General features: G+C 53.5%; 2 protein-coding genes and 1 long non-coding RNA gene across 21 annotated transcripts; 2 read left to right on the forward strand and 1 right to left on the reverse strand.

Moving 5' to 3' along the window:
* The first annotated feature begins 294 nt into the window (after positions 1–294).
* Positions 295–17,508, forward strand: ZSWIM8 (zinc finger SWIM-type containing 8). 11 transcript variants are annotated; one of them, XM_009214651.4, is made up of 26 exons: positions 295–1,771; positions 4,375–4,528; positions 4,789–4,883; positions 5,060–5,232; positions 5,416–5,523; positions 5,655–5,736; positions 5,871–5,991; positions 6,677–6,878; positions 7,026–7,201; positions 7,559–8,552; positions 9,287–9,397; positions 9,566–9,745; positions 9,848–10,031; positions 10,243–10,341; positions 11,247–11,371; positions 12,493–12,733; positions 12,832–12,990; positions 13,096–13,324; positions 13,500–13,789; positions 13,951–14,174; positions 14,713–15,201; positions 15,739–15,922; positions 16,022–16,198; positions 16,362–16,481; positions 16,808–16,918; positions 17,031–17,508. In XM_009214651.4, exons 1-26 carry the CDS (start codon positions 1,564–1,566, stop codon positions 17,489–17,491), a joined length of 5,697 nt encoding a protein of 1,898 aa, XP_009212915.1. In that variant the 5' UTR covers positions 295–1,563; the 3' UTR covers positions 17,492–17,508. The 11 variants fall into 11 exon arrangements, with proteins under 11 accessions (XP_009212915.1, XP_009212913.1, XP_009212914.1 ...); XM_009214649.4 differs by having other exon boundaries at positions 296–1,771; positions 9,287–9,418; XM_009214650.4 differs by having other exon boundaries at positions 296–1,771; positions 9,287–9,418; positions 10,258–10,341.
* On the reverse strand, positions 13,696–27,843 carry NDST2 (N-deacetylase and N-sulfotransferase 2). 9 transcript variants are annotated; one of them, XM_009214659.4, is made up of 16 exons: positions 27,477–27,843; positions 26,765–26,920; positions 23,388–24,734; positions 23,112–23,199; positions 22,643–22,797; positions 22,275–22,460; positions 21,887–22,015; positions 21,575–21,757; positions 20,776–20,872; positions 19,584–19,707; positions 19,265–19,439; positions 18,873–19,043; positions 18,656–18,765; positions 18,360–18,462; positions 16,229–16,285; positions 13,708–13,808 (listed from the first exon to the last, which is right to left on the reverse strand). In XM_009214659.4, exons 3-16 carry the CDS (start codon positions 24,390–24,392, stop codon positions 13,770–13,772), a joined length of 2,622 nt encoding a protein of 873 aa, XP_009212923.1. In that variant the 5' UTR covers positions 24,393–24,734; positions 26,765–26,920; positions 27,477–27,843; the 3' UTR covers positions 13,708–13,769. The 9 variants fall into 9 exon arrangements, with proteins under 9 accessions (XP_009212928.1, XP_009212925.1, XP_009212923.1 ...); XM_009214664.4 differs by lacking the exon at positions 16,229–16,285 and having other exon boundaries at positions 13,696–13,808; positions 18,693–18,765; XM_009214661.4 differs by lacking the exon at positions 16,229–16,285 and having other exon boundaries at positions 13,696–13,808.
* Positions 18,157–22,133, forward strand: LOC103887538. The gene is made up of 2 exons (XR_651676.3): positions 18,157–18,279; positions 21,557–22,133. It is a non-coding gene; the product is annotated as an uncharacterized LOC103887538 (long non-coding RNA).
* Positions 27,844–27,968: the final 125 nt, after the last annotated feature.

Genomic DNA, 27,968 nt, shown 5'->3' on the forward strand with positions numbered 1-27,968 from the left:
CTCAGTGCCTATGCACTTTGGACTAGGCTTAGGAGTTTGTTTTTGTTTTTTTTTTTTTTTTTTGAGACGGAGTGTCGCTCTGTCGTCCAGGCTGGAATGCAGTGGTGCGATCTCGCATCACTGCAAGCTCCGCCTCCAGGGTTCACACCATTTTCCTGCTTCAGCCTCCCAAGTAGCTGGGACTACAGGCGCCCACCACCATGCCCGGCTAATTCTTTGTAGTTTTATAGAGACGGGGTTTCACCGTGTTAGCCAGGATGGTCTCAATCTCCTGACCTCGTGATCCGCCGACCTCAGCCTCCCAAAGTGCTGGGATTACAGGCGTGAGCCACCGCGCCCAGCCTTAGGAGTTCTTAACCTAGGTCAATAGACTCCACTTAAGACATCTGTGAACTTGGGGGAAAATTTGTATTTTTAACTACAGCTGAAATTTAGCATTTCAGTCAGGGCTATGGAAAACAAACCACAGTAACATTATCAAAACCTATATGAAATCACGGTATTTTCATATCATGTTACAGTTGGTTATAAATATCTCAAAAAGCATTTATACTGATGACCAGCTTCAAAATTATGATAGTTACTACACTGCCTCCTAGATCTTGTCATTTAATGTGTAAATAAAGGAGCATTATTACGTTACAGATTTGTTCTATTAATAGTTTAATAATTGTATTTAAACAACTGGTTTCCTTTGTAATTCTTGGTGTTTTGTGCATTTGTAAACAATCTGAGAAGGGGGTCCAGAAACCTGCCTAGACTGCTAAAGGGTCCATGGCACAAAAAAAGGTTGAGTTAGTAGACCCAAAGGCCGTATGGACAAACAGTACAACCATTTCCTGAAATCAAATGCATTCTTTTCTGATGTTTCCCCAATTAGACCCTATAAAAAGGTCGGCTGGATTGCAGACTTCTGGACTACGATTCCCAGAAAGTAGTGCGGCCCTGGGGCCTATCCAGAGTTAAGACAATAACTCCATCCAATAGTTCCTGTCCTCTCCTGACAGCCTACAATTCCCAACATGCATAGCGGCTGTTTATTCCTTGGGGGCATTATGGACTCCGAGTTATTGCTGGGATCTGTAGTTGCTTCGTATAACATTGGGGGTTGGCTTCCTCTTATAGTGTCTGAGGGTGGGCTCGAGGGAAAAAAAGCAAATGCAGCAATTAAATAAACGTGTCCCTTACATCCGCCCGTACCCGATCCGGATCCCGAGCGCGCGAGGGCGGAAGTGGTGGCGGCCCGCGCGGCCGGAAGTCCAGATCAGCTGATGGGGGAGGCGGCTCCGCAGCCGCCTAGAGGCCCCAGCCGCCGAGCGCTTCGTCCCGGCCTTAAGTCTCGGAGACTGGCCAGGATCACCGCTTGCACCTCGCTGTTGGGCGAGGCCCGGTTCCGTCTCTTTCCCAGGCCTGAGATTCTCGCCCGGCACGGCCGCCCTGAGCGCCCCGGCCACCCCCAGCCCCGGCTCGCCCCTCAGGCCCCGGGCCTCCCCTCCACCCCCGGCCGGCGGCCCAGGCCCCGGATCCGCGGGGGGGGACCCGGCTCCGGGGGGTGCGGGCCCCATGGAGCTGATGTTTGCGGAGTGGGAGGACGGAGAGCGCTTCTCATTCGAGGATTCGGACCGTTTTGAGGAGGATTCGCTCTGTTCCTTCATCTCCGAGGCCGAGAGCCTCTGCCAGAACTGGCGGGGATGGCGCAAACAGTCAGCGGGGCCCAATTCCCCCACTGGCGGCGGTGGCGGAGGTGGCAGTGGCGGTACCAGAATGCGAGGTGAGAGTGAGCTGGGGGGAGGAGGAGCGGCAGGCCCTGCTTGGGCCTCGCTCGGGAGCTGTCCGGGACCAGGAGCTGTCCCCGACCGAGAGCTCCCTTCAGCCAGGGGAAGAGCGGGGAGCTGTCCCCGGCCGGGAGCTGTCCCCGACTGGGAGCTGTCCCAAGCTTAGAACAGACTTCAGAACTCGCTTTTCCGGCTTTCCTGGGGTGGGCTGGCTTCTCCACACCTGTGTGTGTGTGTGTGTGTGTGTGTGTGTGTGTGCGCGCGCGCGCGCGCGCTCTGTGGCAGGGAGATCTTGTGGACAGAAAGTAAATCGTTCGTCACTCCTTTGCCTTAGAGATGGGATAAAGGAGAAGAATCTTGTCTTTGACTTGGGAATACTTAACTGAGTTCAGTCTAAGGCATACCGGAAAGTAGACAGAAGAGAATGTGGGTAGGGGGCTGATTGTGAAGAAGTGACCACTTGTGGCGTGTCACCGCATTGCAAAATGCATTGGGAGCTTCTTGCTTCGGGGTGATGATCTCTGATCCCAGAAGCACCAAGAAGGGATCCCACCCAGAGGAAAGTAGAGGTGAACTGGCCTGCCAGAGATTCCATAGTTCATAGGTTTAGATCATAGGCTTTGTTTGCTTCTGGCCATATCAAACATCTGTCAGAAGCCAAGGCTGGGACTTGCCTGCTGTGCCTTCCTCATGGCACAGTTTTTGTCCTGGTCCTCAGTGGAAGCTGGCTTTTTTCAGCAGTTGAGTTTAATTTGTGTGATTGTACTCAGGGCTTTCCAAGAGTCTCGTTTTCCAAACTGGTTTGTGGAGATTTCTGGTGCTCTTTTGGGACACGGAGAAATTTACATACATCACTTTTTTTTTTTTTTTTTGAGACGGAGTTTTGCTCTTGTTGCCCAGGCTGGAGTGCAATGGCACGATCTCGGCTCACCACAACCTCCGCCTCCCCAGTTCAAGCAATTCTCCTGCCTCAGCCTCCTGAGTAGCTGGGATTACAGGCATGTGCCACCACACCCGGCTCATTTTTGTATTTTTAGTAGAGATGGGGTTTCTCCATGTTGGTCAGGATGGTCTTGAACTCCCGACCTTAGGTGATCTGCCCGCCTCAGCCTCCCAAAGTGCTGGGATTACAGGCGTGAGCCACCGCGCCCCGCACATATATCACTTTTTAGGAGTGGCGGAGTGGTGACATTCAGCTTCAGTTAGAGAGAGAATATGTCCTGTGTACACACACACAAACACACACAGATCATAGGCAGTTTTACCGTGGGTCTTCTGTGGCCTTCCGGCTTCTTTCATGTTTGAGTATGTGGGTAGTATTGGGGCTTAGTGCTCCCACACTTTGAGGGAAGTAACTGAAGTCATGGTGATGAAGATTGTTCACATATTGGTATCTTCCTGGTTAGGTTAAAATCTGGGAAAACGTGCCATATTACCCTAATCCCCCCACTTCAGTCACTCACTTGCAAAATAAAGGGGTTGGCCGGGTGCGATGGCTCATGCCTGTAATCCCAGTACTTTGGGAGGCCGAGTTGGGTGGATCACTTGTGGTCAGGAGTTTGAGACCAGTTTGGCCAACATGGTGAAACCCCATCTCTTCTAAATATACAAAAGATTCGCTGGGTGTGGTGGCACCCGCTTGTAATCTTAGCTACTTGGGAGGCTGAGGTGGGAGGAAAGTTTGAATCCAGGAGGCGAAGGTTGTGGTGAGCCAAGATGGCACCAGTGCACTCCAGCCTCGGTGACAGAGTAAGATTTCATCTCAAAATAAATAAAAAAATAAAAAATAATAAAAAATAAAGGGGTCAACTTTTTAAAAAAGGTTCTTTTTAATTCTATGATTTTCTGATCTATCTTTTAATGTGACTGGCAATTTTGTAAGATGTACAGTTTGTCCTATTTTTCCTACTTTTTGATTAAAACACTGTGGAAAACCTTGAGTGGTAAAAACCTTTATCTTAGTCCAGGTGATTCCAGTTGCAGCAGCAGCTAGGTCCCCTGTGATAACTGTCTCCCCTTGAGGGTTTCCAGTGTGGGAAGTCATCATTTAGGTATGCCAAAAGTGGTCCGGCCTCTCGTGCTTCTTGAGATCCCTTCCAGGCTCTGGTCTATCTTTTCTCCTTAGCTGGAGGCCTACAGTCATCTAGAGTAAAAGAGATGGTTAAAAAAAAAAAAAAAAAAAAAAAAAGCAATTGGAGGCAAGAATGCCAGAGGAGAGACATTAACCATGTAATTTGAATTTAAAATGTTCGTGGAATATGGGAAATTCAATGTTGAGCCATGTGAGCAGGGTTACTTGCTAGGGTCCTGGAATGCACCTCTCTGGCCAGGAGTTTCTTAAGATATCTCTGGTATCTTCTGTTCTAGACCTTAGGTGTACCCGGCTGTGGGCTGGGGATTGTCCAGCTCCCCTTTCCCATATGGAGCCTTAAGGGTTAGTGTATCCTGCAGGGGGATCCCTAGGACTTTCATCCAGGTCTCCTCTTTCTTTCATAGTGAAGATGAGGCCCAGGATGTGGCACTGGCATGAGTGCCAAGAAACCATGGCCCTTTTCGTTTCCTATTCTCTTTCCCCTGATCCCAACCATTGTTTGCAAAGATGGACTGGTGATTCCATTGGTGGAGCTGTCAGCAAAGCAGGTGGCATTTCACATCCCATTTGAAGTGGTGGAGAAAGTTTACCCACCGGTGCCTGAGCAGCTACAGCTCCGAATTGCTTTTTGGAGCTTCCCTGAGAATGAAGAGGACATTCGGTGAGGCCAAAGGACTGATGGTGGGAAGTGGGTTCCTGATACTCCACACTCTCTGCTGGGTTTCCCATTGAACAAAGGAGACATTGTATTTGGGGCAGTGGTGAGAGGAAGACAAGGGAGGGATTGCCTGGGATTCCCACCCCCCCCACCGCCCGCTCCCCCCTGCCCGGAGAGAGAGTGCCTAGGGCATTGTGGTCTCTGACAGGGTCTGCCAAAGGTTATTTGCTGAGTTTTGGCTGTGTCCTTTTCTTCACCCCCAGGCTGTATTCATGCCTGGCCAATGGCAGTGCAGATGAGTTTCAGCGAGGGGATCAGCTCTTCCGCATGAGGGCTGTGAAGGACCCATTGCAGATAGGTGAGTGGGCCATCATGCCATGTGGCACACCCTGCTCCTCCCATCCCCTGGCTTATGAAGTAAGAACACACCGCAAGAAGCTGGAGCATGTTGTCTGAATAACTGCAGGGCCAGGGTCAAGGGCAGAGACCCAGGTCTTGACAGTGTTCCCTGACCACGCCCCCATTTCTCCCCAGGGTTCCACCTGAGTGCTACAGTGGTGCCACCTCAGATGGTCCCTCCCAAAGGGGCCTACAACGTGGCTGTGATGTTTGACCGCTGCCGGGTCACTTCCTGCAGCTGTACCTGTGGGGCTGGGGCCAAATGGTGCACCCACGTCGTGGCACTCTGTCTCTTCCGCATCCACAACGTGAGGCCCTCCCAATTTATCCCGGCCCTATCCTACGCTCCATCCCCCCCTTCTCTGCTGCATGCCTGGCTACAATGTGAGCCCCCTCACCTCCCCTACTCTGCCTCTCTGTCCCCCAGCTCCAGCTCCAGCTCCAGCAAGCCTGTTCTCAGATTATTCCATTTTACTCTGTGTCCCCTTCAGGCTTCTGCAGTCTGCCTACGAGCCCCAGTCTCAGAGTCCCTGTCCCGGCTACAGAGGGACCAGCTGCAGAAGTTTGCTCAGTACCTCATCAGTGAGCTCCCTCAGCAGGTAGGTGAGGTCGGCACCCCCTCCTGCAATTAGCTCCGGGCCAGGCCGCATAGCGGCCTTCCTGTTAGGCCCAGGCCTCCATGGGTTCACCTAGGCCGTGTTCTGCCTGCCTTTGTCTCTTTCTCCCTCAGATCCTCCCCACAGCTCAGCGTCTCCTGGATGAACTCCTGTCTTCCCAGTCAACAGCCATCAATACAGTGTGTGGAGCTCCGGGTGAGTGTGGGGAGAAAGATGGGCAGTAGGAAGAAAGCAAGCTTGTAGTGCAGAGCGCCACTTACTTAAGGCTTGCTGTTGTCAGGCGAATCCAGGCCCCTATCTCTAGGTGACTGACTGCTTGTCATCCTCAGACCCCACAGCAGGGCCCTCAGCATCGGACCAGAGTACTTGGTATCTAGATGAATCGACACTCACTGACAACATCAAGAAGACACTGCACAAGTTCTGTGGCCCCTCCCCTGTGGTCTTCAGGTAAATCAGATCTCTGCATACCTGTGTCTGTGGTGGAGGGGGAGCATCCCTCAGGCTGATGACAGATCCTTTCTTCTATCCTTGCCTGTGACCCCTAACTTTTATTCCCTGAACTGGCACAGTGCCTGGCACACAGTTGTCACTAACGAATCGATGGAAGATGGTGACCTTGTACAGTCACAGAGTGGTCTGCTCTTACCTAGCAAGAGTTCTTTTTCTTCCTTTGATAGATCAGGAAATGGAGGCAGAGAAAGATTTAAAGAGTTTTTGTGGCCAGGGGCGGTGGCTCATACCTGTAATCCCAGCACTTTGGGAGGCCAAGGTGGGCAGATCACCAGAGGTCAGGAGTTCAAGACCAGCCTGGCCAACATGGTGAAACTCCATCTCTACTAAAAATACAAAAATTAGCCAGGCGTGGTGGCGGGCGCCTGGAATCCCAGCTACTCGGGAGGCTCAGGCAGGAGAATTGCTTGAATCCTGGAGGCGAAGGTTGCAGTGAGCTGAGATGGTGCCATTGCACTCAAGCCTGGGCTACAGAGCAAGTCTCTGCCTCAAAAAAGGAAAAACAAAAATTGTTACAGATGTCCTTTTCTCTCTGTCTTCTGTATTTTGGGGCCGGAAGCCCTTTTAGGTTTCATTGAGCCCCGTCTTACTATCATGGTTTTCTGTTCCTCTGCTTTTATAGTGATGTGAACTCCATGTATCTGTCTTCCACGGAGCCGCCAGCCGCTGCTGAATGGGCATGTCTGCTGCGCCCTCTGAGAGGCCGTGAGCCGGAGGGCGTCTGGAACCTGCTAAGCATCGTGCGGGAGATGTTCAAGCGGAGGGACAGCAATGCTGCCCCCTTGTTGGAAATCCTCACTGACCAGTGCCTCACCTATGAGCAGGTAATCACCCAGCGTTGGGGAGCCCCATGGTGGCTCATTCTCTCCCTCCCCCCACCTCATCCTCCTTTTGCTGAAAGGGACTCTGGAAGGGCTACTCTGCCTTTCTCTGAGCTCTCAGGTGCAGCTCACAGCCTTCTTTGTCTCCAGATAACAGGTTGGTGGTATAGCGTACGTACCTCAGCCTCACACAGCAGTGCCAGTGGGCACACGGGCCGTAGCAACGGGCAGTCAGAGGTGGCAGCCCATGCCTGTGCCAGCATGTGTGACGAGATGGTCACACTGTGGAGGCTGGCCGTGCTGGACCCTGCACTCAGCCCCCAGCGGTGAGTCTCCCCTGAGGCTCACCACAGAACTGAGCCTGGGCCAGCTCAGGACAGACTGAGCCTTCATCTCCTTGTTTGCAGAGACATACCATGATTTTAGTCCTCGGGAAATGGGAGGTGCTGAGCACTGGTGTTAGCAGTGATTTATGAGTCCTTTTTCTGAGAGGCTTTCATCCTTCCCTCCCCTAAATAACACCCATTTTCAAAATTCCCCAGTGTTTCAGTGATGTTTATGGGGCTGGGTCAAGAAGTAGTTCCTGTGTCCTTTTCCCGTGCCCCTCTTTGGGGTGTACACCTACTCCATGCCCATCCTTTCCCAGTAGCCCCTCAGCAGCCTCCTGCCCCTTGTTCCCACAGGCGCCGGGAACTGTGTACACAGCTGCGGCAGTGGCAACTGAAGGTGATTGAGAACGTCAAGCGGGGCCAACACAAGAAGACGCTGGAGCGGCTCTTCCCTGGCTTCCGGCCAGCGGTGGAGGCCTGCTACTTCAACTGGGAAGAGGCCTACCCACTTCCCGGTGTCACCTACAGCGGCACTGACAGGAAGCTGGCACTGTGCTGGGCCCGGGCCCTGCCCTCTCGGCCAGGTGCCTCCCGCTCTGGGGGCCTGGAGGAATCCCGGGACCGGCCCCGACCCCTTCCTGCTGAGCCAGCTGTGCGGCCCAAGGAGCCTGGGACCAAGCGAAAGGGCTTGGGTGAGGGGGTCCCCTCATCACAGCGGGGTCCCCGCCGCCTCTCAGCTGAAGGGGGAGATAAAGCTCTGCATAAGATGGGTCCAGGTGGGGGCAAAGCCAAGGCACTGGGTGGGGCTGGCAGTGGGAGCAAGGGCTCAGCAGGTGGCGGGAGCAAGCGACGGCTGAGCAGTGAAGACAGCTCCCTGGAGCCTGACCTGGCCGAGATGAGCCTGGATGACAGCAGCCTGGCCCTGGGCGCAGAGGCCAGCACCTTCGGGGGATTCCCTGAGAGCCCTCCACCCTGTCCTCTCCACGGTGGCTCCCGAGGCCCTTCCACTTTCCTTCCTGAGTCCCCAGATACTTATGAAGAAGATGGTGGTGTGTACTTCTCAGAAGGGCCTGAGCCTCCCACAACCTCTGCCGGTCCCCCTGGCCTACTGCCTGGGGATGTCTGTACCCGGGACGACCTCCCTTCTACAGATGAGAGTGGCAGTGGGCTTCCCAAAACCAAAGAGGCAGCCCCTGCAGTTGGAGAGGAGGATGACGACTACCAGGCGTACTATCTGAATGCCCAGGATGGGGCTGGGGGCGAGGAAGAGAAGGCCGAGGGCGGGGCTGGGGAGGAGCACGACCTGTTTGCTGGGCTGAAGCCGCTGGAACAGGAGAGCCGCATGGAGGTGAGGGGATGGAAGGAGGGAGGGCTGGGTGCTCCTTAGCCACAGCTGGGAGGGGCCTTCTAGCTCTAGTTGAGAGTGTCAGGACCATCACCAGGACTGTGAGAATCCTGTTGCAGGCGCCGAACTGGCCTCCCTGCTTTCAGTCTACTCTCTTTCCTGCTGCTTCCACATGATTTTGCTAAAATGTGATGGTATCACTCTCCTACTTAAAACCCTTCAATGGGTTCCTGTTGCCCTTATGATAAAATGAAAGTGCTTGGCATGACCTATGAGGGTCCACTTGATCTGATCTTTGCCTGCTTTGCCAGCCTCACTTGGCTGTTCTGTCCTTTGCACTCCAGTCAGCTGAACCACTCCTGTATCTGCCAGGCTGTCTCTTGCCTCCAGGATTTTGGACAGATTGACCTTTCTGCCTGGAATGTTTTTCTCCATTAGCCAGTGTTTCTTCTTCATGTCTTAGGGATCTTAAAGATCATTTCTTCTGGCGAGTCTCTCTGATACTGTCCCTCTGCCCCAAGATATCCCGCCTGCTTCCCATTGACTTTTCCCTGTAATAGCTGGCATCACGGTGGCGTGTGTTTATGTATCTGGGTCTCTAACCAGAGCTCCTGTGGAGCAGCGCAGGGCCTGGCATGTAGCAAGTGTTCAAGGAATGTTGGCTGCATGAGTGACCATGATGTCCTGCCCCTGGAAGTTGGGACTTCAACCTTTCTGGTCCCATGTCCTCCTTCCAGGTACTGTTTGCCTGTGCTGAGGCCCTGCATGCACATGGCTACAGCAATGAGGCCTCCCGTCTCACCGTGGAGCTTGCCCAGGATCTGCTAGCCAACCCACCCGACCTCAAGGTAGAGCCGCCCCCTGCCAAGGTGAGAGAGACCCCCTTCCTCTACCTTCCCTTCCCCCACTTACCCCCAACCTGCTCCCATGCCCCACCCCAAGTGAGAGCCTCCTTCTACCTCCACCAGGGTAAGTCAGAATCATCTGCCTGTCTCCTGTGTTTCTTCCTTTTCTAGGGCAAGAAGAACAAGGTATCCACGAGCCGTCAGACCTGGGTGGCTACCAACACCCTGAGCAAGGCAGCTTTCCTGTTGACAGTGCTAAGTGAGCGTCCAGAGCACCACAACCTGGCCTTCCGAGTTGGCATGTTTGCCTTAGAGCTGCAGAGGCCTCCAGCTTCTACCAAGGCCTTGGAGGTCAGAGGCTCCATCTCAGCCTTGTACTTCAGTCTCTTTAGAGCCTTATACCTTGATCTCTGTTGACACACTGGAGGTCTGAGCTCTTTCCTGTGCCCTCAGGTGAAGCTGGCATACCAGGAGTCTGAGGTGGCTGCCTTGCTCAAGAAGATCCCTCTGGGTCCGAGCGAGATGAGTACCATGCGGTGCCGGGCAGAGGAGCTTCGGGAGGGGACGCTCTGTGACTATCGGCCTGTGTTGCCTCTCATGTTGGCCAGTTTCATCTTTGACGTCCTCTGTGCTCCAGGTATGGTGCCTGACCCTACAGTAAGTGGGGAACTGGGGTAGGGGTAGCTTTCTCTAAGAAAAACCAAGAGCCCCAAGGTTCTGAATCACCTTTAGGACCCATCAGGCAGCTTCATGGGTAGGTCTGTGATGATGAGGATTTTGGGTTCCCTTGCATTTTTTTCCTGTGCATGATACTTCTGTCTGCCTGACTTACCCCAACTTTTATACAGTGGTTTCTCCCACAGGTTCCCGGCCCCCAAGTCGCAACTGGAACAGCGAGACACCTGGGGATGAGGAGCTGGGATTTGAAGCAGCAGTTGCTGCCTTGGGTGAGTCTGTCAACGTCTTGAGCACATCCATGAGCTAAGCCTGGTTCAGGTCTTAAAGGACATGAGACCTGTGCCTTGTTCTGAAGGGCTGTATAGTAATGGGAAGGTCAGGGTGACGTGTGTGAGCCAACTAGTGCCTGTAAGACAGTCAGGAATTCAGGGCAAAAATGTGTGCTATATGGCCGGGTGTGGTGGCCCATGCTTGTAATCCCAGCACTTTGGGAGGCTGAAGCAGGAGGATCATTTGAGCTCAAGAATTCAAGACCAGCCTGGGCAACCTAGCAAGACCTCATCTCTACTAAAAAAAAAAAAAAAAAAAATTAGCCAGGTGTGGTGGCACATGCCTTGTGCTGCCAGCTACTCCAGAGTCTGAAGTGGGAGAATTGCTTCAGCCTGGAGATTGAGGCTGCAGTGAACCGTGATTGTACCAGTGCCCTCCAGCCTGGGCAACAGAGTGAAACCTTGTCTCAAAAAAAGAAAAAAAAAAATTGTGTGCTGTGGGTGTTGGGTATTGTAAGGGCACCAAAACAGAAATCTAGGGAAAGGCCTAAGGGAAGTGGTAGAATATGGAATGTGGGTTAAAAAATCAGTAGGTCCTAGACCAGCGAACACCGTGAGTAAACACACAATGCAATTAAGTTTTCATGAGAATGAGGAGCCCAGCTTCCCTAAAGTGGTAAGTATATGCTGGGTAAGCAAATTGGACCTGGTTATGAAGGTTTTGAAAAGCACACCAGAGCTTAGGTTGGATGTAATAGTCAATGAGGACTTCTATAGGTGACGTGGGTTGGACCAAGGGAACCCCTTACCTCATATGCTAATGGCTTGGGAACCCTGGCCTCTTGCCTTTGCTGCCTTAGGAATTATGACTACTGTCAATCCCCATAAGGTCCTCTTTCTCACAGGCATGAAGACAACAGTGAGCGAGGCAGAACATCCCCTCTTATGTGAAGGTACACGTCGGGAGAAGGGTGACCTGGCATTAGCACTAATGATCACTTACAAGGACGACCAGGCCAAGCTTAAGAAGGTAAGAGACTGGGGTCGGGTGCAGTGGCTCATGCCTGTAATCCCAGCACTTTGGGAGGCCGAGGCGGGCGGATGGCTTGAGCCCAGGAGTTTGATAGAAGCCTGGGCAACATGGCAAAATCCCGTCTCTACCAAAAAATACAAAAAATTAGCAGCTGGGCGTGGTGACACATGCCTGTAGTCCCAGCTACTCGGGAGGCTGAGGTGGGAGGATTGCTTGAACCCAGTAGGCAGAGGTGCAATGAGCCGGGTTTGCGCCACTGCACTCCAACCTGGGTGACAGAGCGAGACCCTGTCTCAAAAAAAAAAAAAAAAAAGTAAGGGACTGAGGTACTGGGGCCTTTGACAGGCAGAGAAAGAGAGCACATTTTACTACCTTTCTCAGGGAGTTTCCAGTACAATGAGAAAAGTGCTATTTTAGGCTGGGTGCAGTGCCTCATGCCTGTAATCTCAGCACTTTGGGAAGCAGAGGCGGGAGGATCGTTTGAGACCAACCTGGCCAACATAGTGAGACCCTGTCTTTACAAAAAATTAGAAAATTAGCCGGGCATGGTGGCGCGCGCCTGTAGTCCCAGTTACTCGGGAGGCTGAGGTGGGAGAATTGCTTGAGCCCAGGAGTTTGAGGCTACAGTGAGCTATAATCATACCACTGCACTCCAGCCTGGGCAACAGAGCGAGACCCTGTCTCTTAAAAAAAAAAAAAGAAGAAGAGGAAAAAAAGAAAAGTGCTCTTCTGCCCGTAGGAGGTAAGTAGGGAATCTTGGGGACATCTCATAAAGAATAAGAGGAGACCAGTGGTTCTTATAGGAGTGCTAGGGCCGGGGGTGGAAGAGAAGCAGAGGGCATAAAGTCATTCATTCGCTTATTTCAGTATTTATTGACTATCAGTATATTCTGCCCTGTGGGTGTTAATGGAGGATACCAAGATATGTTGGGGTTGAATAAGTTACAAACAAAAGACATGTAAGCCAGGAGGTCATCCTGTGGTTGTAACTGGGGAAGGCTCCCTGAGGATGTAGCAGTTGGCCATTTCATTTCAAGGAGACAGGAAGGTAACAGAAGTCAGGAGCTAAAGGGCATCCTGTCACTGCTTCTCTGGAGGTCACTGCTTCTGTCTTCCAGATCTTAGACAAACTCTTGGACCGAGAGAGCCAGACACATAAGCCACAGACGCTGAGTTCTTTCTACTCATCTAGCCGCCCAACCACAGCCAGCCAGAGGTCTCCTTCAAAGCACGGGGGCCCATCTGCCCCAGGGGCCCTGCAACCACTGACCTCAGGCTCTGCAGGGCCTGCTCAACCAGGGAGTGTGGCAGGGGCTGGGCCAGGCCCCACTGAGGGCTTCACAGAGAAGAATGTGCCTGGTGAGGTGGGGGCACTGGGCAGGGGGGATGAATGGTGTGGAGCTATGTTGAGATCCCCTTTCCTGGGCTCATCCCAGCGTCCTGTTTTCCTCACCTAGAGAGTTCCCCACATTCCCCCTGTGAGGGTCTTCCATCTGAGGCAGCTTTGACCCCCAGGCCAGAAGGGAAGGTTCCTAGCCGGTTGGCACTTGGCAGTCGTGGAGGCTATAATGGACGGGGATGGGGGTCTCCAGGACGGCCTAAGAAGAAGCACACAGGTAGGACAGCCTGTGGGCTAGCATAGAGGGAAGGATAATCCTGAAGGTTGGAGTCTAACATCTGGGACTCCTGACTTCTGAGACTGACTTCTTTTGGGGGGTTAGGCATGGCCAGCATTGACAGCAGTGCCCCTGAAACAACATCGGATAGCTCCCCGACCTTAAGCCGGAGACCACTTCGAGGGGGCTGGGCCCCCACCTCCTGGGGTCGAGGTCAGGACAGTGACAGCATTAGCAGCTCTTCTTCAGACTCCCTGGGCTCCTCATCCTCCAGTGGAAGTCGCCGGGCCAGTGCCAGTGGAGGAGCCCGGGCAAAGACTGTTGAAGTTGGCAGGTCAGTGGGAAGAACTCCCCATCTTCCCTGATCTGGCCCACCCTCAGAGCCATATCCCTAGTGCAATCCAACCATTGTCTCCCAGCATCCTCACTTTCCCTGGTCCTTCCCAACCTACCGGGATACCCATTTCAAAGAAACCCCAACCCCCGTCCCTACCCCATTGCCCCTTCAGGTACAAGGGCCGCCGCCCCGAGAGTCATGCCCCCCATGTACCCAATCAGCCATCAGAGGCAGCTGCACACTTCTACTTCGAGCTGGCGAAGACAGTGCTGATCAAGGCAGGGGGCAACAGCAGCACTTCCATTTTCACACATCCATCTTCCTCAGGGGGCCACCAGGGTCCTCACCGCAACCTGCACCTTTGCGCCTTCGAGATTGGGCTTTATGCCCTTGGCCTGCACAACTTTGTTTCTCCCAACTGGCTCTCACGTACTTATTCTTCTCACGTTTCCTGGATTACAGGTAAATCATTTGACCTGACCTGGGTATGGGAGGGGGATTAATTGGTGGGGATAAGAGCCTTATCTTTGTGGGGGATTACTGATCTGATAAAGAGACATTATTCTCACACCCCAGTGGTGCCCACACTAACCCAACTCTGCCCTTCTCTTCTTTCCCCTAAGGCCAGGCCATGGAGATAGGCAGCGCAGCCCTGACTATACTGGTAGAATGCTGGGATGGGCACCTGACACCCCCTGAGGTTGCATCCCTGGCTGACAGGGCATCACGGGCAAGAGACTCCAATATGGTGAGGGCAGCAGCAGAGCTGGCCCTGAGCTGCCTGCCTCATGCCCATGCATTGAACCCTAATGAGATCCAGCGGGCCCTGGTGCAGTGCAAGGAACAGGTATTTCTATGGGAAATCTGGGAACCTCTTCTGGGGTATCTGGGCAGGGAGGTTGGGCATGGGAAAGCTAAGGGCCCAGCTCTTGATTCCCATATTCTGGAGTTTACAGATGACTGTTGGTCCTCTCATGGCGACATTTTGCCTATTAATGTGCTTTTGCACCCATCTTTACAACTCAAAGGTTAGGTTTATTTCTGTTTTACAGATAAGGAAATGGAGGCCTACAGTTTAGGGACCAAGATCATCACTCAGGATAGAAAACTTAGGGAAGGCCTCATACATATAAGACTTGAATGGGAGGGGGCTGTTAAATTAGTTTGGAACTGGGACTATAACCTGGGTCTTGACTGACTTTGATCAGTATTTATTCAGTGTGTGAAGCACTCACTGCTCTGATAACGGACTCTGAGCATTGACACTGACCTCTGATGCCTCCCTGGGAATGAGACAGCTCTGAGGGAGACATTGGAATCTCATCTAACACCATCCATGTGGTAAAGGCCTTTCCCCCTTAACACTCTGTTCCCCTCTCTTCCAGGACAACCTCATGTTGGAGAAGGCCTGCATGGCAGTGGAAGAGGCAGCTAAGGGTGGGGGAGTGTACCCTGAAGTGTTGTTTGAGGTTGCTCACCAGTGGTTCTGGCTATATGAGCAAACTGCAGGTGGCTCATCCACAGCCCGTGAAGGGGCTACAAGCTGTAGTGCCAGTGGGATCAGGGCAGCTGGGGAGGCTGGGCGGGGTATGCCTGAGGGTAGAGGGGGCCCAGGGACTGAGCCGGTTACAGTGGCGGCGGCAGCAGTGACAGCAGCAGCCACAGTGGTGCCCGTCATCTCGGTGGGGTCTAGTTTGTACCCAGGTCCAGGACTGGGGCATGGCCACTCCCCTGGCCTGCACCCCTACACTGCTCTACAGCCCCACTTGCCCTGTAGCCCTCAGTACCTCACTCACCCAGCTCACCCTGCCCACCCCATGCCTCACATGCCCCGGCCTGCCGTCTTCCCTGTGCCCAGCTCTGCATACCCACAGGTGAGACCAGTGTTCTGCTGGGGGGGTGAGACGTGGGAAAATACTGGGAATTCATAGGGGGTTGGAGTGGGGTACTCTGGGAGTATAATTGGGCTGTCCAAAAGTCCTGGTGAGGTGGTGGGAGTCTGGGGGACCCAGCCCAACTAAAATAAGAAATGACGTTCGGGCATGGTGGCTCACGCCTTTAATCCCAGCACTTTGGGAGGCCGATGTGGGTGGATCACTTGAGGTCAGAAGTTCGAGACCAGCCTGGCCAACATGCGGAAACCCCATCTTTACTAAAAATTAGCTGGGTGCACGCCTATAATCCCAGCTTCTTGGGAGGCTGAGATGGGAATCACTTGAACCTGGGAGGCAGAGGTTGCAGTGAGCCGATACCGTGTCCCTGCTCTCCAGCCTGGAGAACAGAGCAAGACTCTGTCTCAAAAAAAAAAAAAAAAAAAAAACTGTCAGGATAGCGGCTTGTGGGGGTGAAGCAGGAAAGCAACATCCTAATCGAACTTGGCATCTGCCCTCTGTTCTTCTCCCTGCCCCTAGGGTGTGCATCCTGCATTCCTGGGGGCTCAGTACCCTTATTCAGTGACTCCTCCCTCACTTGCTGCCACTGCTGTGTCTTTCCCCGTCCCTTCCATGGCACCCATCACAGTACATCCCTACCACACAGAGCCAGGGCTTCCACTGCCCACCAGTGTGGCCTGTGAGTTGTGGGGCCAGGGAACAGGTGAATGGAGGGGAGGCACACTGGGCAGGGGAGGTGGGGAGGGAATCTTCTCTGCCTCTCTTTGGGCTGAGTTCCTGACATGGCTCTCATCCCACTTAGTGAGCAGTGTCCATCCAGCATCCACATTTCCAGCCATCCAGGGTGCCTCACTGCCTGCCCTGACCACACAGCCCAGCCCTCTGGTGAGCGGAGGTTTTCCACCACCCGAGGAGGAGACGCACAGTCAGCCAGTCAGTCCCCACAGCCTGCACCACCTGCATGCTGCCTACCGTGTCGGTGAGAGGACATCCCTTTCTGTGCTCCTACCTGCAGTTGTGCCAGTGGCTCCTCAGAGGACCCTTCCTCTAGCTCTTCATTTGTTTGCTGTGGGGTCAGGTGGCAGGTTGGGGTAAAGGGTGAAGAGGATACTCCCTACCATGTACCCACTCTTATCTCCCAGGAATGCTGGCACTGGAGATGCTGGGTCGCCGGGCACACAACGATCACCCCAACAACTTCTCCCGCTCCCCCCCCTACACTGATGATGTCAAATGGTTGCTGGGGCTGGCAGCAAAGCTGGGTAACACCTCCCCTCCCTAGGACCATTTCCCCCCCCCCACCTGCTCTCCCCCACCTTCCTTATCCCAGACCTCCTTCCTAGCTCTTGCTCAGAGTTGAGGCCTTGGTCGGGTATGTGTGCGTGCGCGGGGGGCGGAGGGTTACCTCAGCTCCTGGGGTGGAGGGAGGCTCTCTGCCAGGCCAGAGCTGAGATATGTAAGTTGGGTCCCTAGGGCAGAGGTGGCCACCCCCGTCTCATGCCCCTCCCCCTGCCCCCCAGGAGTGAACTACGTGCACCAGTTCTGTGTGGGGGCAGCCAAGGGGGTGCTGAGCCCGTTTGTGCTGCAGGAGATCGTCATGGAGACGCTGCAGCGGCTGAGTCCCGCTCATGCCCACAACCACCTGCGTGCCCCGGCCTTCCACCAACTGGTGCAGCGCTGCCAGCAGGCATACATGCAGGTGACAAGCTAGAATTATGGAGCAGGGTGGAGCACTTCCTGGGTGGTCTTGTACCAGAGGGAAGGGAGGCAGGGCCTGGTTCTGTGCTCATCCTGCACACATCCTCCTCCAGTACATCCACCACCGCTTGATTCACCTGACTCCTGCGGACTACGACGACTTTGTGAATGCGATCCGGAGCGCCCGCAGCGCCTTCTGCCTGACGCCCATGGGCATGATGCAGTTCAACGACATCCTACAGAACCTCAAGCGCAGCAAACAGACCAAGGAGCTGTGGCAGCGGGTCTCACTCGAGATGGCCACCTTCTCCCCCTGAGTCTTTCACCCGTAGGGTCCTATACAGGGACCCAGGCCTGTGGCTATGGGGGCCCCTCACACAGGGGGAGTGAAGCTTGGCTGGACAGATCATCCTCACTCAGTTCCCTGGTAGCCCAGACTGACAGCTGCTCTTGGGCTGTAGCCTGGGGCCAAGATGTCTCAGACCCTAGAAGCCTAGGGCTGGGGGAGACAGCCCTGTCTGGGAGGGGGCGTTGGGTGGCCTCTGGTATTTATTTGGCATTTATAAATATATAAACTCCTTTTTTACTCTAGTCGACCTGGGCCTTTCCCTTCTTTCCAAACTCCATGTGCAGATGAACCTTGAACTGGGGGGAAAACTGACGCTTTAGTCTAAGTTTTTCCCACTCCAGGGAGGCAGACAAAACAGAAAAATAAGGATGTTTATTAAGGACATTTCTAGCCCACAGCTAGGGCTCATACTCAGCTCTATGAGCCACTGTCCGACCTCATCCCCATTCAATGTGAATGACATTAGGGAGGCCGGGCCACAGGTAGATCCCACTGCCTGACTAAAGGGGCCATAGCAAGGGGTCTCTCCCATAGCCAGGTATAGATAGATACACTGCTGTGGATGAAAAGGGAAATCTCATTGGACTAATACATTCCCCTATACCCTGCCTGAACCCTCTCATTCCTCCCCACCTCCCAAGATGATGGGTCAAAGGTACCTAGTACCATGATGTGGGGTACCAAAGGAAGTCCCTTTATTCGCCCCAGAACTATGGGAAAAGGATACCCTTCCCTTCTCAGGGGGCTACTGAGGTAGAGGGGGAGGGGCCAGGCCACTCTAATCCCCCTTGTGGGCTCTGCTCTGGGCTTGCCCCTTAGGGAAGCAGAGGGCATTTTGCTGGTACGGGAGGCTGGGACATCAACCCAGACTGGAATGCTGCAGTTCTTCCCGAAGCCATGAGGGCACTGGCTGGCCAAGCCGGCTCAGCAGCTTCGACAACTCCAAATTATGGTTCCGGAAAAAATCCGTAAGGAAAAGACGGGACTGACAGGAGAAAATGGAGGCAGAAATGGTAAGAAGTGGGACACTAGTGGGACACAGAATCAGATCCTGGAAGTGGAGAGGGATTCCCCAGCCCCTGGCTTTACTTACCTCAGTGTCCATATCTGGATACCTCCGGCCTTTGCTCCGGCCTAGGCAGCGAGTCTTACCACCTTCAAGTCCCTGGCACCAAAATCCCTTATCGTCATCAAACCTGCTCAACAGGAAGAGGCCATGAGGTGGCAGGGAAAAGAGAAACTCAAGTTCCATAAATGCACAATGCCCCTCCCTGCCCACAGGGACATGTCTCTCCTTGTGAGACAGTAAATCCATGTCTCTAACAGACATGGTCAACCTGCTTCCCCATTTCCCATAGAGTACTCCTCCCCTGGGTCATGCTCTCCCACCTGAGGGTCCGTGTGTAGTTCAGAAAGGGTGTGATACCCAGGAACTTCTGGATGCTCTCCATTGAGGCTGCTGGGTTGGTACGCAGCTCTTGCCCATCCACAATCAGCAACTAAAGGGACAGGGATGTGGTTCCCTCTATATTCCTAAGAAGCCTCTGGGCTGAAGGGAAGAAGAGGGGAAGGGGAACCCCACTGATGGCTCTTGCGGGGATTATACCTGTCCAGAGGGGTAGTAAGTCAGCCAGCGTTGTAGATGGGTAGAATAGTAGCCAGGGACAAGACAGCGGTTCTGCAGGGAGCGTAGTGCCAGAGGGGTCTGGGAGGAGGCTGAAATCACCTGATAGAAGGTATAGTTCAAAGCAACTGGGTCTCCATGGGCTCGCTGATGCTGAAGGACGAAGAGAAGGAAGGTGAAGGACTAGTGATTTGACAGTATTATTATGCCCTTACGCTTGGTCTGGTGACAGACAGTACAGCATGGGTACCCATCCCCAAGGCACTAGTAAGTTTCTCTACCCTCACTCCTTCCTCCCTCTCTAGCATAGCAGTCACTGCCCCCTACCCGCTACCCCCAACCTTTAGCCTGTGTGTCCCTAGCTTCAGGCAGACCTGGTACCAGGAGTAGGCCCTGTCAGCAGGGTTGGTGAGCACTGTGATGATCTTGGCTCGTGGCAGGAGGGCAGCCCCCCGCCGTGGTACAACCTCTGAGTCAAAGTAGGTGGCACTTTTTTCAAATAGGAAATCAGTGCTGGCATTGGAAGGAACAGGGAAGAAATCCATGTACCTAGGAAGTAGCACAGAAGAGAGAGAAGTAGAAAGATATGCAGAGTGAAGTGACCAGAAGTCTGTGCTGAGGGAAGCTGGAATGGGGTATTTTGGGGGAAGGGAGTGTTCCTCTGAGAAACATTCAAATGGGACCCAGGCTCACCAGTCAATACCCTTGTGGTAATTAGGGCCGTTGAAGAACTGAATCTCCTCAAATGTGCTGGGGCTAGGGAAGCTGCTAGTTACAGCTGGGTGCAGGCTCAGGAAGAAGTGAATAGCTGTAGTCCCTAAATGGGAGAGAAAGAACAGGCCATTGTGGGAGGGAAGCCCGCTCAACAGCATAAGCTTGAAGGAAGTGAAAAAATAACCACTCTGGGTAGGAAAATCCCCCATGGCCAAACGACAATGATAGGAGGCAAGTCTGAGAGAGAAGGGAAGGGCTAAAACAGTGGTTCTCTGCTTTAACTGTGCACCAGAATGACTTGTGGAGCTTGTGAAAACACTACAGATGATTCTGATATACAACCAGGGTTAGGAATCACTGCCTCAAGAGACTGGATCAGTGAGGGGTGGGTATAAAAGGAGTTCCTTTTTTTCTCCCTTAAAAATTCAAATTAAGGCCAGGCGCGGTGGCTCATGCCTGTAATCCCAGCACTTTGGGAGGCCAAGGCAGGCGGATCACTTGAAGTCAGGAGTTCGAGACCAGCCTGGCCAACATGGTGAAACCCCGTCTTCACTAAAAATACAAAAATTAGCCAGGCGTGGTGGCACCTGCCTGTAATCCCAGCTACCGGGGAGGCTGAGGCAGGAGAATTGCCTGAACCCGGGAAGTGGGGTTGCAGTGAGCTGAGATCGTGCCACTTCCCTTTAGCCTGGGCAAAGAAGTGAGACTCTAGGCCGGGCGCGGTGGCTCAAGCCTGTAATCCCAGCACTTTGGGAGGCCGAGACGGGTGGATCACGAGGTCGGGAGATCGAGACCATCCTGGCTAACACGGTGAAACCCCGTCTCTACTAAAAAAATACAAAAAACTAGCCAGGCGAGGTGGCGGGCGCCTGTAGTCCCAGCTACTCGGGAGGCTGAGGAGGAGAATGGCGTGAACCCGGGAGGCGGAGCTTGCAGTGAGCTGAGATCGGGCCACTGCACTCCAGCCTGGGTGACAGAGCGAGACTCCGTCTCAAAAAAAAAAAAAAAAAAAAAGAAAGAGGACTCTATCTCAAAAAAAAAAAAGAAAAAAAAATTAAAATTAAAAACACTTTTTTCATTCCTGTGATTACCTGGAGAGAGGAGAGTTCCTTGACAAAAGGATCCTTTGGGTTTAAGGCAGGGCAAGAGAAGTTAGCTAAGGATACTTCACCTGTTTTCTGGGGTCCCACAATGAGGAACTTCGGGAGACGATCACAGGTTTTCTCCTTGGACCAGATATCTTTGTGCCTCTTGTCATCACAGGGATTCTGAAGCCAGGGCCAATAATCAGATAAGGCCTAGTCTTTTTTTTTTTTTTGAGACGGAGTTTTGCTCTTGTTGCCCAGGCTGGAGTGCAATGGCATGATCTCGGCTCACTGCAACCTCCGCCTCCTGGGTTCAAGCAATTCTCCTGCTAGCTGGGATTACAGGCATGTGCCACCACGTCCGGCTAATTTTGTTTTTAGTAAAGACGGGGTTTCTCCAAGTTGGTCAGGCTGGTCTCAAACTCCTGACCTCAGGTAATCTGCCTGCCAAAGTGCTGGGATTATAGGCATGAGCCACCGCACCCGGCCTGGCCTAGTCTTTTCTTAAACCCCCATCCCAGCTGGGCGCAGTGGCTCACATATGTAATCCCAGCACTTTGCGAGGCTGAGGTGGGCAGATCACCTGTAGTCAGGAGTTCAAGACCAGCCTGGCCAACATGATGAAACCCCATCTCTACTAAAAATACAAAAAATTAGCCGGGCGTGGTGGTGGGTGCATATATTCCCAGATACTGGGGAGGCTGAGGCAGGAGAATCGCTTGAATCCGGGAGGTGGAGGTTGCAATAAGCAGAGATTGTGCCATTGTACTCTAGCCTGGGTGACAGATCAAGACTCTGTCTCAAAAAAAAATCAAAAAAACCAACAACAACAAAAAAACACCCCACCCCTATCATGTCTCTCATCAGACTGAACTCCACCTTTACCTGCCAAAGGGGGCTTCGCTCCTGAGGGAAAAGTTCAAAGTACTTCTGTGCAAGCGGGACAGGAGGAAGGGTCTGTAGGCGCAGCCGTGTCCAGCACTGGAGGAAGCGCACCAAGCTCTCAAAGGTGTACAGGCCCAGCCGATCATTTCCATAATTGGACAGATGGGTCATAAAGATGCTAATCTGTAAGGGGGTACCTGCATTTCAGATTTGGAGAGCCTACCCCACCTCTGAATTAGCCTTGGAGTAAAGGTCCCAGCCTGCAAACACCTTGACTCTCCAATCTTCTAGCCCTTCCTCTCAGCACCTTACCGGATTAAGCAGCACCGTCAGAAAGAGCTCTCCACCTCGGATGCTCCGGTCTAGTTCACGAGAGCCTCCAGGATACTCATTATAGAAGATTGTGTGAGTGAAGAGGCCACATGTCTGCCGGGGCAGCACCTGGAGGGAAAAGAAAAAACAGATAAGATTTGAAAGACAGAATGAGAAGTAGATGGAGGATACTGGGATTTATAGAGGACTCAGTTTGAAGTTATAGCAATAAAGCTCTTACTGAGGGTGTTAAGATTTTTTCACCTTTTTACCCCTGATTATGTACCCCATACTTGGACTGGCAGTTGATAGAGAACATAGGTCAATGCATGTTGAAAGCTGTCTAAATGTGAGAGTTTGATTCAAGCTTATATTGGGAGTCCCTCACCATAATGCCATTGTGAATGAAGCCACGACGGTAGCGGGCGGGGCGGAGATGGGGATACTCCTCAGTGCTGGTCACCTGGATGCCCCACACGGATTTCCAGGCCTCATAGAGCTGCGTGTGGATGGGGTACACGCCCGAGTGGTGGGGGGCCACAGCATACCCCAGATCCGTGGGAATCCCATGCTCCTGGGAATGGCATAGACTCTCACCAGGACCTGGTGAGGTTTGGGGAGTAGAGGGTAAAGAGGGTGGGGAAGCCTCCAAATAAAGAAAAATGCAAAGGGTAGGAAAAGGGTAGCCCATTAGGGGATGGTAGAAAAGGAAGCATGGCTGGGAGAAAGTATGGGGAAGAGAACCAAAGGTCTTACCAGAGCAAACTGTTTGTTGAGCCTCATCTGGTCAGCCAGCACGGAGCGATTGTGGAACAGGTGTGGCTGCATGTGACTCCACATGTGCGGGAACCACCAGAACTCTTTGCGGTGCTTCAGCAGCATGTCGTCCCCTGCATCCTCCTCCTCTGTCCCTATGACCACACGCTGACCACTGACCACAGCCAGTCAGCCCCTGTTCCCTCCTTTGTTTTGTATTAACACTGACCACTTTCCATCCCTGGGACAACCCTACTGATCCTTGCCTAAGTAAGACTTTCTATTTGCCCCATTGCCAACTTGCCCTCCAGCCACCCGTGCGAACCTAAATTCATGCCCACCACTAGCTCCTCACAGCAGTCTGACCCCAAACCTTGACCCTTTTCTCCAACTTGTCTGCCCAGGGAGGTGGACAGTGAAGGGACAGGTCAAGCTATGATATGCTAAAGGAGTAGGGGAATAAGCTCACCAGTATGATAGAACTTGCCCGAGAAGCCCAAGTTGAAGGTGAAGTTGGGGACTAAGGTCCTGAGTTTGTTCTGGGTGGTCAACAGAGCCTGGGAAGAATAACAGGAACGCGAGAAATCAGGAGCGCAGGCTGAACGGGAAATACATGAGAAGTAGCATTCTTCCTGCCTGGAAAGGCAGGGAGTGTACCTATGACAAGCTCAGAATCAACGAAGGGAGTATGACAGGCCAGAGTGTGAATAGCTTCTAAGAAAAACATTTAAGTAACAAGACTGACCTCAACATCAGCCACCTTCATGCGGGTCCCTTCCTTGCCCACAAAGATGTCATCGATGTCTACCAAGATGTAGCGGTCGAGGTCCAGGCAGAGGCGCTTGCCAGTGAGGTATGCAACAGCATCAACGAAGATAAGTTTGTGGAGCCAGAAGGAAAGGCCGTGACCAAAGAGCACCCGCTGGATGCCATCATGAAGCCCCAGGTCCTGTACCACAGTGGGAAGCCGGGCCCGACGAAGAACTGGTCCTGGCACCAGGGGCTCAGCTGGCCGAAGGCTGGCAAGAAGCACTGGTTCATATGTACTATGATTGGATTGGAAGATGGTCCAGTCATCACCAGGCAGTGGCCCTGGTTCTAGGCGGCTGGGGCGTGTGAGATGCAGTAGCGGGGCAGAAGGATTCACTTGGTAGTCCCGGAGCCCCAAGTTTGAGTGTAAAAAAAGGGGAAAGCCCTTAAGCTGGGCACTCAGTAGGCTGTGCTCGTGGGCTCGGAAAAAGCCAATGATGCCCACACCATACTCCACACAGTACCGGTCTAGCAGTTCTCGACTCCAGGCATCCAAGTTGACATACTTGAGCAGGTTCTCATAAATGACCAAGACATAGCGGCCATGGGTATTATCAGTCAATGTGGGCATGTCCCCTCGGCCAGGTGCCAACTCAGTGCTATAACGAAAACGACTAGATTCCAGGATGGCCACAATTTCCTGCCCCAGCTGTGAGTATGCACTCTCCACAAACACAAGGACCACAGGTTCAGTTCGAACTGTCTCTGGAGGCCTGGGGGGCCGAGGTGGAACTGGAGGCCGTGCAGGGCCAGGACCAGCTGCCCCACTGCTGCTGCAGTCTCCCAAGGGCAGGGGCAGGGGCTCCTTGGCCTTAGGGCTGGTGGACACATAGTAAGCCAGGAAGCCCATGGAGCCCAGGCTGAAAGCAATCAGCAGCAGTATGAGGCGGTGCAGTTCCAGCTGCCGAGCTGGGCGTACAACCTTCCACAACTGGAGCATGGCGGGGGGAGGAAGGGAGGGAGGAATGGGGACCACCTCAGGGGATGGGAGGTAGGAGTTCTATAGGCTAGGACTGTCTTGGAAGGGTAGAAGGATAGGAAAATATGGGACAGGGATTCCCTCAGGGGGAGTTTCCTTAAGAGGTGGAGATGAGTCCCCTTAGTATAGGGTAGGGGAGGCAGAAGGGGAAGCAGGGGGCAACCATACAGAGTCCACTAGTCTCAGGTCACCATGGCCCCCTGGCCCATGGCTTCAGGCTGCAAATCTTGCCAGGCTCTCCCCTTGGCCCTGGCTGAGTGCCTCACATCAAAGGTCAGCAAAGTTCAATCTCTGCCCCCCTACCTGTAAGACAGAGAAATCAGTGGGTTATTCCTCCTTCTGAAACTGTGTCATTAATCCATTTTCCTCCCCATCCCATCTCTCTTACCTCCTGCTTATTGGATAATCTGTTCTCAAAAAAAAAAAAAAAGAAAAAAAGCCTCCTGTAGGAGAATCTACAAGCTAAGTCCTTTACCTTGGCTTCACAGCTTGTTCCCTTTCCTTTTCTTAAAATACCCAAATGAATGTCCAAATTCTTCACTCTAAGCAAAGCTCAGAGATGGAGCAGTATATGCAAATGATAGAGGGGAACAAATCTCCCATCAACAAGAGGCTAAATATCCTAGGAGGCTAAAAACAGCCCTGCTCTGAAAGGAGTTCCTAGCCCATGACTGAGTAGCTGGCCAGCCAGCAACAGCTCTGATCTTTCTGTGAGGAAGGGACGGAAAGCCCCGGAAGTCCTCAAAAGTCCCATGCTCCAATGAAATATCAGATAAGGAACTCATGAGTCTGTTAATCGTCCTCATCAATCAAACCCAAGATCACAGCCAACAGCATTAACGAACTTGCAGTCAGGTGGACACTATGGTGGGGGAGTTCAAAAGGAAAGAGCAATCCTCATGATAGGTAATCATTCTACCAGTTTCCAAACCCAGAACTTAGGGACTCCCTTACCCGTTGCTTGTGAAACATTACCCGCCCCTGACCTTCACCTCAACTTTGCCAGTCAGGAGATAAAAATGTAACTCCTGAGCAGGCCACACACTGGGTGCTGAGAAAAGCCAGACAACTGAGTCCACTCTAGTTCTCCTTCCTAACTTAGCCTAAGTGGTTCTCCAACCCGATTCCTAAACAGTTCAGAAGAGTCCCTGAGCTAGCCTGGAGAGACATGAGGTATTGAGTTCAGTTACACAAACAGAACAACTTGAGTAAGGACTGGATGACAGAGAGTAACAGGAGCTTAAATCACATCCAACCAATGACAGAAGGAAAGAGGACAGTGTGATCAGAAAAACACAGTTTTAAGGAGGTCTAATTTTGGGGATCTCTTTTATTATTTTTAGATGGAGTCTTGTTCTGTCACCCAGGATACAGTGTGCTGGTGTGATCATAGCCTACTGCAGCTTCAAACTCCTGGGCTCAAGTGACCCTCCCACCTCAGCCTCCCATGTAGCTAGGACTACAGCTGTGCACCACCACGCCCTACTAATTTTTAATTTTTTTTAGAGATGGGGGTCTTGTTATGTTGCCCAGGCTGGTCTTCAACTTCTGGGGTCATACAATCCTCCCGCCTCAGCCTCCTGAGTCTGTTCTTTTTCTTAAATCAACTGCTTCTTTAAGTTTTATTGTCACTATCCCCACCTCAGCCTCCTTGTAAGGCTGGCAATCCCTCTCTACCACCTACCCCCAAACACACACATCTCAGGGGTGATAAGGCAGAGCCGAGGTCCTTCAGAATTGACAGAGATGATTTAAAAACAGTTCAGGCCAGGCATGGTGCCTCACACCTGTAATCCCAGCACTGTGAAAGGCCAAGGCGGATGGATCGCCTGAGGTCAGGAGTTCAAGACCAGCCTGGCCAACATGGTGAAACCCTGTCTCTACTAAAAATACAAAAATTAGCTGGGCGTGGTGGTGGGCGCCTGTAGTCCCAGCTACTCAGAAGGCTGAGGCAGGAAAATCACTTGAACCCGGGAGGTGGAGATTGCAGTGAGGTGAGATCGAGCCACTGCACTCCAGCCTGGGTGACAGAGCGAGACTCCGGCTCAGAAAAATAAAAAATAAAAAAAACAAAAACAGTCCAGCTTTGGCCTAGGTAAAACGACATGAGAAGAGAGCTGGGGGAGAGGATCAAAATGGTGACGAGAAGGGGTGAATGCTAAGAATTTGATGCAACTTTAGAGAAACATCGTAGTGAGGAGGTCACTGACGGGAAGTTGATACTCAGGGTGTATCATCCCGTATTTGAGAACTTACAACTTGCCAGCCATTCTTCTAAGAGCTTTACATATATTTAATCTTCATACCAGCCCTAAGAAGTAGGGAAAACGTACGTGCTCCATTATCCCCATTTCACATATGAGTAACTCAGAGAAGCTTAGAAACTTGCCCAGGATCACACAGCTCAGTTGATGGGAGGGCTGGGATTCGACGTCAGGCCTGTCAAGCTCCAGAGCCGCGTTCTTAGCCGCTGCATTTTAGCTTCATACCTGGAAGAAGCAGCAAGGTTTAGGGAAGGGGCGCCGCAGGCCGGGCCAGTGAACGCTGAGGGCCAGCAGGGCTGGGCGGGGTGGGTGTGTGCGGGAGGTCTCTGAGAACGGCGAAGCCAGACGGGAGCCGGGCCTGGGCTAGGGGAGACCGGGACGGCCGGAGCAGCGGCGCGGAGGCTACGGGCGCCGAGGGGGCCCGAGGCTGGCGGGTGGAGGGGCCCCGCCGAGAGGAGACGGGGGTACAGGTGGATGCGAAGAGCGCACCGGATGTGGGACACCAAAGGGGAAGGGGCCACGGGCGCGCGGCGGCGACTCCGGGGTGACATCGAAAACAGCCTCTGGGCTGGGAGAGCCTTGCGGGAAGAAGGGAGCCCGCCCGGTCCGGACGGGAGCGAGGCGGTTCTGAGGGAGGCCGGCGGAAAGGATCGGGGTGGGGGGCGCACGCTGGGCCGCCCCGGGACGACCCTGAGGGTGGCGATGGTGGCAACATCGAGGAGAGTCTGTTGCGGGGCCTGAGCGCGACCGTGGGCGGGGGGTCTCCTCAGGGGCGGCTCACCCGGAGGACTGGGCGGCGTCCCCGCTGTCCCCGGGCTCCGCCGCGTCCCGGGGCTGCCCGGCTTCCCTGCTCTCGGGGCCACGGGCCGCGTCGCGGCTGCTCCGCCATCTCCGAGCGAACGCTCTGCCGCAGCCTGGCCCAACCACCGCTCCCACCGGGGGAGGCGGCGCGCCGCCGCTGGTGGCACCCGCTCGGATCCACCGACTCCGGCCCTAGCAGCCGCGCGACCTGGGTGCCGGGAAACCAAGCGGCCCTCCGCAGTGCCGGGCCGAGCCGCGGCCTCCGAGACGGCGGGTGGACGCCCCGCCCGCGGAAGCGCACCCCCTCCTCCTCGCGCGATGGCACCGCCGGCCGGGCGTCGGGGACCGCGACTCGGTAGCAGGGGCGGGCTCAGGCCTGGGCTCATCCACTCAGCCCCTCGGAGGGGGAGCCGGGCCGGCCCACTCGGAGGGGACGAGGCGGAGCGGCCTAGCCGGAGGCGGGACCAGGGGC

The sequence above is a fragment of the Papio anubis genome, chromosome 11 (assembly GCF_008728515.1).
Source record: "Papio anubis isolate 15944 chromosome 11, Panubis1.0, whole genome shotgun sequence".
NCBI classification, from domain to species: domain Eukaryota; kingdom Metazoa; phylum Chordata; class Mammalia; order Primates; family Cercopithecidae; genus Papio; species Papio anubis.